This window comes from Dermacentor silvarum, chromosome 1, assembly GCF_013339745.2.
Source record: "Dermacentor silvarum isolate Dsil-2018 chromosome 1, BIME_Dsil_1.4, whole genome shotgun sequence".
In the NCBI taxonomy this organism is placed as follows: Eukaryota; Metazoa; Arthropoda; class Arachnida; order Ixodida; family Ixodidae; genus Dermacentor; species Dermacentor silvarum.
Window position 1 is genome coordinate 356,745,167 of NC_051154.1, and position 11,712 is coordinate 356,756,878.

At 47.9% G+C, this 11,712-nt stretch overlaps 1 protein-coding gene across 1 annotated transcript in view; it reads right to left on the bottom strand.

The window, feature by feature from the left end:
* LOC125943452 (tolloid-like protein 1) overlaps nt 1–11,291 on the bottom strand; it is a 53,371-nt gene extending 42,080 nt beyond the window's left edge. The window contains exons 1-5 of the mRNA XM_049662779.1: nt 11,177–11,291; nt 9,602–9,746; nt 7,363–7,487; nt 4,974–5,102; nt 1,949–2,305 (exon numbers count right to left, since the gene is read on the bottom strand). Of these exons, the coding sequence (XP_049518736.1) occupies nt 1,949–2,305; nt 4,974–5,102; nt 7,363–7,487; nt 9,602–9,746; nt 11,177–11,291 (871 nt within the window). The remainder of the gene's footprint in view (nt 1–1,948; nt 2,306–4,973; nt 5,103–7,362; nt 7,488–9,601; nt 9,747–11,176) is intronic.
* Nucleotides 11,292–11,712: the final 421 nt, after the last annotated feature.

Consider the following 11,712-nt stretch of genomic DNA (forward strand, 5'->3'; position numbering starts at 1 on the left):
TATATATTGAATTTTCAATGGACCATGCGTATTTAGTTAGAATTAGTTTATATAGTTAAAATTTGAAATATATATATATGGGAGGAAAATGAGATGGCGGCATTGACTCCTCGTGATGACTCTTGATGAAGGCCGGACCCCGACCGCACCGTCAGCGAAGTCCTGTTATGTTTTTCGTACGTGCTTCTATTTTTTGAAGTACTTCTGTGCCGTCTCCTGTGATTCTTTACTTCACACACACACACACACACACACACACACACACACACACATATATATATATATATATATATATATATATATATATATGTAAGGGGTCTTTCAGCGAACACTTTCAAAAATTCCTAAAGGTTGCCTGTCACAGATAGCACAATTCTAGTTCATGAGCTGCTCTACTCGAACAGGCGGACATAACTTGCACAATAAATTGAAATGCATAATCGAATAATTAACAAAAATTGACTAATAAAGTTTTAACTAATTTCCTAATGGCTCATATTGCAACTTACAAATTGTAGCCGCGGAGTTCACAAGGCTGATTCACTTGGAACGAATTCTCCGGATGACACCAGTTTCGAGATATTAATTCTCGAACTTTGCGGAGAAATGCATTGGCGTTCCAGTTAACAAAACGCCACTTTATGCATTGAAGCACAGAATTAACTGGAACGCCTATGCATTTCACCGCAAAGTTCAGTGATTTATATCTCGAAACTGGTCTAGTCGTGAAGTTCGCCAGGCGAATCCCAAGTGGATTCGCCTTGCGAACTTCACGACTACAATTTGTAAATTGCAATATAGGCCATCAGGTGATTAGATAAAAACTTAAGTAGTGAATTTTTGTTGATTGGTCGAATATGCATTTCAATTTTTTGTGCAAGTAATGTCCGCCTCTTCGAGTAGACCAGCTCATTAGCGAGAATCGGGCTATCTACCACAGGCAACCTTAAATAAATTTTGAAGTATTCGCTGAAACACCCTGTATATATATATATATATATATATATATATATATATCAATGCAGAACACGCGCGTATGAAGCACTCTATTGGCCAAGGGTCAGGCGGTACAATGCATGGCGTCAGTGCAGTTAATATACATTCGCACATAAACCGGATGAAGATAAGTTTACATGAATAACGAAGAAAATGGTCGAATGCAAATACTTGTCAATCATTCAAAGAAACAGCTGATACATGTGTATACGGATGCGGTTTGCTAAAACATCATTGGCAAACACAAAGTAAAATTTATATATATATGTGTGTGTGTGAGAAGAAAGGGAACCGAGGGGCCCGATTTTTAAAATCATATTATAAGAAGTTAACAAACAATGACACCCATGACAACATAGGGGAAATTACTAGTACTTACTAGTTGAATTAAAGAAATGATAAAGTAATGCAAATGAAAATGGATGAAAAACTACTGGCCGTAGGTGGGGAACGATCCCACGTCTTCGCATTACGCGTGCGATGCTCTTGCCATTGAGCTACCGCGGCTTTAATTCAAGTAGTAAGTACAAGTAATTTCCCCTATGTTGTCCTTGTGCCATTGTTTGTTGGCTTCTTATGTATATTATATATATATATATATATATATATATATATATATATATATATAACGTGTAGGTTGAGGACGCACGTACGAAAAAAACGATGCTTTATTTCCTACGTTTCGTAAGACACAAAGATGGGTTTTTTTGCGTACGTGCGTCCTCAACAGACGCTGGATTTCTGGATTTTTCAATGGGCCAAGCTTATTTAGCAAATGAGAAGCAGAACTTCGCGGTTATCTTAGGTTTATTTACCCAACAGTTTCGGTTGGTGGACCGACCTCGAAAAAGGCCGGTCGAAACGTGGACGCACTCAGTACTCCATATTAAGTCCACCGGTGGGCTATCGTTGACGCGAGAGCTCATGCGAGTAAGCAACCAAATGGACTCACTGGTCTTTCCGGCGGGCACCTGTCCGCATATCTTGTGGCCGGCCAGCTCCAGGTAGTCGTGGTGGCAGCCGGCGCTGTACTCCAGGTCGAAGGCGTCGAATGTGACTAGCAGCGCGCACACGGCGTCGCTGTGTCGCCGGATGAAGTACCGGCAGTCGAGTCCCGGCCGGTAAGGGCCCGGGTAGCCGGGGCTCTCCAGCTCGAACTCCTCGAGCGCGTACAGCCGGTTGCAGCTGGGCTGCGGGTGATCATGCTGCTGTCGTTTGGTGGCGACGCCCAAAGAATCCGACGGATGCGGATACGGTTTCGGATGGTACAACTCGGGTGGTCCTCCTCCCAGGGACGTCGGGGGTCGGCCTGCGGAAGTATGCTGGGCTGCCATCGCGTTGCTATGGCATGCACCGCTTGTCTGGCTTTCGGTAGCCATGTAATCGAGTCAGGGTGCATAACTGATTTGGCAAGGGTGAACCAAACTGTTGTGAGCCCCACTTTCATTCCCTGCCCATGTAATTGGTTGGTCCTGTACATCATCACAACATCGGGTGATAACATGTCATCAGCCCCGTGTCTCGGGAAGCGGAAACATGCCATCACCCTCTTAAACAAATATGGAATCGGTGAGCATGGACCTTGAATGAGCTGGCACGCATGTTTTGAAAGGGGTGTGATAACATGTCATCAGCCCCGTGTCCCGGGAAGCGCAACTTGCCATCACCCTCTTAAATTAAACAAACATGGAATTGGTGAGCATGGACCCTGAATGAGCTGGCAAGCATGTTTGGCAAGGGGGTAAAGGCAGGTGGGACGTCGCCACTTTTCCCAATTTCATTTTCATGCCATTTTTTAGAGTGATACTGACGACGACTTTAAAAATACCTCGTTTATTTGCTTCCGAAAACTTGAATTCACATTCCTTACACCACGTCTCACTGATTCTCCGATTGGTTAACTTTTTTCTCGAAAAACGCGGCTTGAAAAAAAAAAGCCCGCTTGTACTTTCCGCGCTTCCCATGACGTATAAGGATACCATCCAGTCGCAAGCGAGGCCGGTGTTGGGGGTTACACAGTAAGTGCTACCAGATACGCGAGGGTGCATTTTGTTTGGCTTGGCTGTATTGCACCGGCAAACTGACAGTGTCGCTGGAAATGGATGTGGATGAGGTGGCGCCTGCGCGCTAAGTTCACAATGCATGGCTCTTTCCTTGAGTGAACTATCTCCTGAGTGCAAACGGCAGGCCCGTGTCACAGACAGAATGTTGTTTTTGAGTGGCAGGAAAAGCGTCTGCCCACAAACTTACAGCGAAGCTGTCTCTGGCTATGGTTCTACGGATTTTTCGTGTCGTCCAACACATCTGCATGCGCAAAAACTCAGCACCAGAATTTCATACGAAATCGCTTCATTCTATGCAAAACCTTATAACGTCTCATCATTTGGATATGTATTTTCAGTAGATTATAGTTATTAATAGGCACCATTTTCACTGTTGACTCTCAGATAGTAAGGGTTTCTCAAAGATTTGCTGCTGTGCGACCCACGTAGGCTATGTACGTTCGCACGCACCACTCTTTCTTTGTCGTCGTTCAAAGCGCTTGCGTTTGCGCCTGTCTAGTTTCCTCCGGCTCCTCGAGCTGGTGGTAGTCTTCCACGCGAATGTATGCCGCCGATGAAGACCGCCGATCAAAATAAAGTAGACTGTTTTAGTTCCGCGTCCGCAACAGCTCTGCGTATGCAGGAAACCCGCAGAGGTGACAGTGCGCTGCGTAGTACGCAGGAGCACGCTCTTGCGTGCGCCCGCAGCTTTTCAAAAGGTGCGTAGCGTCCGCTGCGGGCTTTTCGGGATGCTCTCACCTGTTCTTGCGTGCCCACGAGAGCGCGGTTTTCGACATGGCTCCACCCTTGATTACATTGCTATTATCAAAACGCGTGACACTCTGCGACATTTTCGTGGCAGATTGGGAACTGTGGTTTGACTTGCTTGTGGTTTGACTTCTTGGTGGCTGATATTGGCTACACAGATTCTGAAGCTGGCGTATGGCGGATCTTAGTAGCACACTACAGTGCAAGTGAGCAATCCACTTCTTAATTGTTGCGTCCTGCCAATTAACGCCTGCCGGAGTGCGCTCGCTGCGTACGTGGGTGGTTGTGGACGCCCAACTAAAACTGTCTAGTGTGTCCTTCTTAGCTATGATCACCGTCGCCGCTAAAGAAAAATAAAATTTGCTCATATATTTGATCTAAACTCCGTGTCACCTCTATGTCGTGGGCTAAACTGCTTCGCTAGTAATCCACCTTCGCAGCAGAGGAATGGCGCGTAATTTTTTTTATTCAACTGAAACAGTTTCTGCGAATAGTTGGCAGGCGTACGAATGCAGGCTGCCATGCGCGTCCATTCATTTCTGGTCTGTCTTTTACCCCTGTCTTGTCTAACGTCAAATCTGCTATGGTATGTCATGTTCCGTCAATACCGTCCAGCCCAATTTCCTCTTCTGCTAAGCATCCATGCCCACTGTTGCACGTTGAATGATGCCGAATATCAGCGTGCTCGTGCCACGATTTCTAAACTTCATTCTCTTGATGAAAAATACCCAGATGCAAATATGGCTTAAAAGCACTTTCTATAAATATAGCATGGCATAATTTTTTTCAATAAATTCCTGCGCATTTAACAAAATATCGCGGTACCAATTGCGTGCTTTTTGCGCTGTGTTTCGCCAGCGCCGATGGGCTCACCAGCCGTGTCCTCGCTTTTTGCATTTTATGAATAAATTGCAGTTATGGACACCGACATAACAGTGCATAAGTGATCTACGCTACGGAGTCTACGTACTTGACATGTAAAATCAAAATTCTCTTTAGTGTTCCTTTAAAGGGGTACCGACGGAAGAAAGTTTAAGTTTCGCTTGTTCGTGTAAAACAAAGGAGCGTCGTGTAAAATTGTTGGTTTTGAACTTCTTGACGAGGATACGAAATCTTACAAGCAAAGTCCTCACCGCAACGTGATCGCGTGTAGCGTGCACGACTTACCGTCGCCTCCTTCTCCCGTGGGGCAGCCGAGTTGCTTGTAGAAGCCGAGGAATCCTTTCCCGGCATCGTGGTCATTGGATATGAAATGCATTGTCACGCTACGGCGGGGACCCTTGAAGTCCAAGATGCCTGGATTTTACAAACGAAACAGGTCATTAACGCGAAGCCATGAACTAGTTTAGACGCTTAAGACACCGCAAACACGCTATCTTATACATCCATGGTTCCCTAAGGCATATTCATTGAGCGCAGCCATATCGAAGTGCAAGGTGCAGGCGGAGGAGTTGTGCATCTATACCTGCTTCACCTACGTCGCATTGAGCTTTAGCCTAACGTATTTTTCTCCTGTCACCGACATGCTGCATGCGTGTGTATAGAATTCTGTCATATACTCACAGTTTTCGGAACCCTCTCTACTAAACTCCTCTAATGCGTCCGCTCTTTACAGCTCTCACCCAGACGGTCTCACTTTATTTGTTTCGCTTCTGCTTCCTGGTTGTTATATAATGAACCAGCCTCGGCAGAAAATGCTATCGTTTCTGAAGCAGTGACACAATGTACGGTTTGTGTGTTTTGGCAGCCGCAGATCGGTTGATCGTAGACAATGGCTTGCATTATCCTGTGGTGCTCTGAAACGGTGAGTTGTCATCGATGGGCGCATTGTAGGGGTCAAAAAGCGGGCAACTCGGCTGCTCACGTTAGTCATATGCTTTTTCTATGCCTCCTGGGTCTCGTCTCACTGTACAAACAAGGCACTCGGCCACCGCCATGCCACAGGGCGATGTGGCCAAGCCCGACGCACGTTTTCGCCGGTCTTCCTCACTTTTCAAAAAGATTTAAGGGACTATAAAAATATTAACCCAAATTATTTCGATAGAATATTCGTCCAGTCCCCTATCATTGTTTTCTGCTTGCCAGTATTTGTTGCGCAAAAAAAATCGGGGTAGCTTGCACTAGTGTCGCAAGGCTAAAGACACAGCGGAGCTGATCGGTTCCTCGCTGGTCCTGGCTATGCGAAGTGATGCTAAGTTATACGAAGTGTGTAAGCATTTCCTCGAGGTCCATGGCATCGGGGAACGCCTCGCGAAGCACTTACAGCCCGAGCACACGTAGGGGAAGTGGGGCGAAAGCAATGGACAATGTACATGCGGCGCGCAGCAGACGACACGCAGGGATGACGTCACGGCGCATGTGCAGTAGCGCGCAGCTGGTGGGTGCTCGGCCGAGCCGCCACTAGAGGCGCCTGCTGCAGTCAGGGACACCGCGAGCGTTCGGCGCTAATGCCCGGAAACGGAGAAGCGCGGATGGCGTCGGCAGCACCTCTGCCTCAAAGGTGCTGCTACAATTTGTTTCTCTCTGTCTCTCTCTCGCTCTCATTTTCTCTTCCTCTCTTCCGAGCATAGCGCGCGACGCGCGCACTCTGTCTTGCTCTCATTTTCTTTTTCTCTCTCCCGACCATAGCTCGTGACGCTCCGCGAGGTGGTTGCTAGGCAACGCAGTGGTAGGCGGCAGACATTACGGCTGGCTTAAACAGCTCCGCTGTTAAAAATTGTCTCTGAAGGTCCCACAGCTGCTTCTCCATTTGAATCGCCCACGCCGAAGCGGGCGACTTGGGGTAATCATTACGTGACCTCCCCCTCTGCTGTTCTCAGTGAATCATCCAGTGCTGACGTCACACGACAGGTACCACAGTTCATTATATAGGCGGCACCACTCCGAATATTAATTTCCATCATTTCTTCGCTTACAAAAGCTCTGTGCACGCTATGAATGGCGAATTCGTTATTACAAAGGCGTAATAACTGAATCTAGCTCGACCTAATATTTCCCTTTAGTGTCCCTTTAAGACAGAGCTTCCGAGAAGAAGCTGCTATTAAAACGCTGCTGCTACCACGTAACGTACTCACAATGCGCAGTCTACTTGCCTACTTGCCGCGACAATGTCGAAGATTGGAATATTATACGTCTTCCATGAGTGCCTCACACCGGAGACACTGTGTATGACACCCCGGCCAATGGCGCCGAGTCGTTGCGAGTGCCGGGCGCGGTTGTTCCAAAGTGGTCCGCGCGTGAACGTACTGGGGCCGAGCTCTTACGTGGTTCCACACAAGGATCAGATAACGTGTTTTTTTTTCTCTTTTTAATCTATACATTAAAACTAGATCTCAGTTTGTCAACGCAGATAGCGTGACGCAGTTTTCCTTGAGCCCTCAACCCCGAGGTCCTTTACGTATATCATCTCACACGTGCAAATGCTGCCTATCTCAGACGTGCAAATGCTGCCGATATTGACAGCGCCTTCGCAAAAATGGTTCGATGTGCGCAAATCTATATGACGAGCCCGAGGAATCTGACAAGGCGCCATTCGCCGAGTAACATGACCACTCACGTATCTGTCCCTCCAGCTGACGGTTGCAGTAGCGGACGCCGTTGATCTCCATGAAGTCGGCGCCACACTGGCCGTCTGGGCGGTTGTTCGAGTGCAAGTTGAACTGGATGAAAGACAGCTCCACCCTGCGTACACAACAGCGGAGAGCGCAACAGCAAGACGTGTACTGAATTTTTAATTTTATCATTCTTCTTTGCTCTCATTTTCGTACTTGCCTACCCGAGAACATTTAAAATTCGTAAAGTTACAGTGGACATAACAGGGGGGAGGAGGAGGGGTGACCGCATACATTTTATTGAAGTTTGCGCTGAACACACATTTTATCAGATACATGCGCACTGTATTAACGATGTTTGGTAAAAAATAGGAACAACAGTAGAAACGCAAAATCAAACTACAGTTTTTAGATTACAGTTACTTTTCCAGCGACGTTGCAGTTGCCCATTTCGCTTGCTTTAAGGTGCGAAGCATCTTATGCGCTCGGGCTGTCGGCGTCTGCTGTCGTCGTCGTCACGGTATAAGCAAGCGGCTCGTGCTCGCGCTCGGCACCACTGCTCCCGCGTTCGTCGTCGTGGTCTTCCACAGCTGGCTGCGTTGCCGCTCATCATTCTAGCGTAGAATTTCACTTGTCTTCTGTCGTCGTAACGGGGATGCCGCGTTTACGGGGTTATCAGCCATTGCTTAAGGCAGTATGAGCCCATTAGCGGTGCATCACTGCATGCTTCGCACCTCCCAGGTTTCACGTTAGTGGAGCTGCATTTCGCCCAATGGGTCATTTGACACTTACGCATAAAATTTAATTCACCTCGTGGTAACTGTAATAACTAATAAAAACTAAAACAGTAAGAAAGGCCTCCATAATTTTATTTCTGGGGTTTTACGTGCCGAAACCACAATATGATTATGAGGCACGCCGTAGTGGGGGAACTCCGCATTACTTTTGATCACATTGGGGTTCTTTAACGTGCACCCAATGCACGGTACACAGATGCTTTTTGCATTTCGCCCCCATCGAAATGCGATCGCCGTGGCCGAGATTTGAACCCGCACCCTGGGGCTTAGTAGCGCAACGCCAAAGCCACTACGTCACCACGGCGGGTATTTCGCCTGCTTCAGGACCTTCCCTGAATAATCTTGCGCTTAGCAAACACCCCCCTAATATATGGTGGTTTGTGCTGCCATAAAAAGACGGCGCAGCTGCAAAGGTACCACCAAGTCTTCGTTATTCTATATCCACTACTGCATGATTCCTACTCCAATCAAATTCACATATATACAGATGGCTCTTCGATTCTAACCAGTTCTACTGGTGCGCTAGTTATCCCGTCGACATCGCTTTGCAAGAAGTTCAAGATCAGCCACATCACAATATCGACAGGGTCTGAACTTGCCGCCCTCCGTAGCGCAGTGCTGATCAGGTATGCCTTTCGTGCTAATCTAAGAAATGTATTTAATTCAATCAGGATGTCAAAATCCTTATTCCAGCTTTCAGTGCACCGAGTTCACGATTTATTTGCACACGCGCAGCCATCTGCTAGCCTCCCAGCTTCCTATACAGCAGACCAGAAACGAGGCCTTCCGGCTGACCGCTTCGTTCTCTTTACCATTAACGTATTTCACGTCTTCGTACAATGACTGCTCCGGTATAGAGGTGATTGACTGTTCATATTTCCAAACAATAAGTGTTTTTACTGTCGAGGAAACGGCGCATCTCCTGCCCAGGTCACCGTAGAATGACAGCAATCAGCAGTCGGTTATCGCTGGCTCATTTCCTCAAATGTCATAAAGCTGTTTAGCGGCTCTGGTCTTACGATAATCTGTGTATTTAGTAGGACATGGTCAACAGCTACGATTGGAACATCACGGAGAGTTTGTTTCAAAAGTCCAAATTCATTTCATTGCATATCTTTGAGCTCTCTTTGTGGTAACAAGCTGCAGTGACATCTGTGGCAACTTCTTTTTTCGTGAATCTACTTCCATCTCCCGGATTTCCTCAGAACTTAGGTTGAGTACTGGGCTAATGGATGACACTGGCTTTCCGCAATGCTTAACGGTCGCTTTCTTTCTCTAACATAGGTTCAGGGCAGTGTTTACGCTCCATTTTCCTTAAGACAGGAAATTGTTCACGGACAACCGACCGTTGAAACTTCGAAGACATCGCATCAACGTGTGCCGATTCTTCAAGTCAATGTAGACAACCAAACACTCTGATGACACTTGTCGGAGAATATGGGCTTACCAGCATCTGTCGGGAGCCACGGCAATGACGCAATAAGTGCAGGACATCTGGTTGGGGTAAGGACCCGGAAATCCCTGGCTGTAGAATACGCCACTCTGGTCACAGAACTCGTACATGCACGGCACTCCGAGGGCCGGAGCTTTCTCTGCACCGATATAATGGCAATTTCAAATGGACGGAGGGTTATTTCGAGGGTTCGACGGAATACGGTCTGGTCAGGTAAAATAATTGTGTGAAGTTCTGTTGCGTGTTAAATTAAAACGTTATCATCGCTCCCAAAGGAAAGTGACTGTATAAGTCCGCCTTTCTCGCGCATAGTTCATTTCGCCTGGGTACCACCGCCTGACTGATGACATTTATATTTTTAAATCCGCCCCGATGACGTAAGTTATGTCGCGGAACAAAAATAAATACCGTTTCTAAAGAATGAAGTATCACATCCTCACGACAAAGCCCGCTACGTTGGCGCGAGCCGTGATCTATCATAATAAGAGTGGCAGCCCGTAATTCAAAAAATGACTTGTCATTCGCCGTTATTTTTTTTCGCAAGGACACGACCAACCCGTAGACGGGTTTTTAAACGGGACACGTGGATGACGTCAGTTTGTAGCTGGGATGAGGACGGGGTGTCTTTAAGAGGGGCGACTTCGTAATTAAAGTGACTGAATCGTCGCAAAAAAAAATAAAATTAAATTAAGGTGTTTTCCGTGCCAAAACCACGATCTGATCTGAGGCACGCCATAGTGGAGGACTCCAGAAATTTGGACCACCCGGGGTTCTTTAATGTGCACCTAAAAGTAAGTACACGGGTGTTTTCGCATTTCGCCCCCATCGAAATGCGGTCGCCGTGGCCGGGATTCGATCCCGCGCCCTCGTGCTCAGCAGCCCAACCAGCCCAACACCATAGCCACTGAGCAACCACGGCTGGTCTTAATCAGTCGCCCTTCCCTGTAGGGCCCGGTATAGCGCTACAGCAGTCTTTCGGAAAGGCCGACGTGGTGACATGGAGTCCCCAGAAGAACGACATTTTTGGGAGAGAATGTAAGGTTCTGGTGACGACTATCGTAGCGAGCTTTTTGTGACGCCTCAGCCAGTTGTAAGTCGATCATAGGCAATCTGACGAGACATACGAGCCCGACCAACGGCGTCGTGGGCGTGCATGCGTATAAACCCGTCGATGCACGAGTCGGATAAGATGAAGCAAATCTTCAAAGAAATAGCCGGTGACGCATTTGAAATGTTATTGGCCAAAGACCCACCAACCGTCGCAGATGTTGTCAGCTTGTGTCAGTGTTTCGACAAATTGCGCAAGCAACGCGCCAAACTCAACAGTCTCTGGAACAGAACGACTCGATCACGGCATTGACTCAGAGCATCCAGAATGCAATGTTGACTCAGATCGAGCAGTTGGTGCGTGCAGAGTTCGCCGGAAAGCTCTCCATTTTATCGACCTCACCCGAGCCAACACAGGCACAACAGCTGGCCCTAGTCATACGACAAGTTATTCAGAAAGAGGTCACTGACGCTTTGTCTTTCACTCGTCCGCCACTTCCGGAGTCTGCGCCCTTTGCATACGCGCAAGTCGTCGCTGCGGGGTTGCCTGGTCCACCGACCTATTCTTCCGCATCGGCACCCGTTCGGCCAGCACCAGTTCCGCTACGCCGACCAGTCCCCACGTTTTCGAATCCATGGCGCACTGCGGAAAATCACCCTATATGTTATTTTTGCGGTTATGCAGGACATGTGGCAGTCTTCTGTCGCCGTCGCCCTCTTGCTCAAATAGACGCCATACGACCGTCTGCGTACGATCCTAGACGCTGTGATGGCAAAGCGTGGCTACAACAATCCTCTTCGCCGGAGCACCTGCACTCAGCTACCCACCGATCTCCATCCCCCCCCCCCCCCCCCGACGTCGCTCTCTGTCGCCTATGCGCCGTCGACCCTGCCCTTCTGACGCGGAAAACTAGGGCGCGATCTTGTACGCGTTCCAAAATGGTACGGAGGTGGTCCGTTCCATCGAGCCGCACACGATTGGTCAATTTGAACCATGAGCCGCACACGATTGGCCAATTTGAACCGTGACGATCAAATGCCCCACATGATTGGTCAAA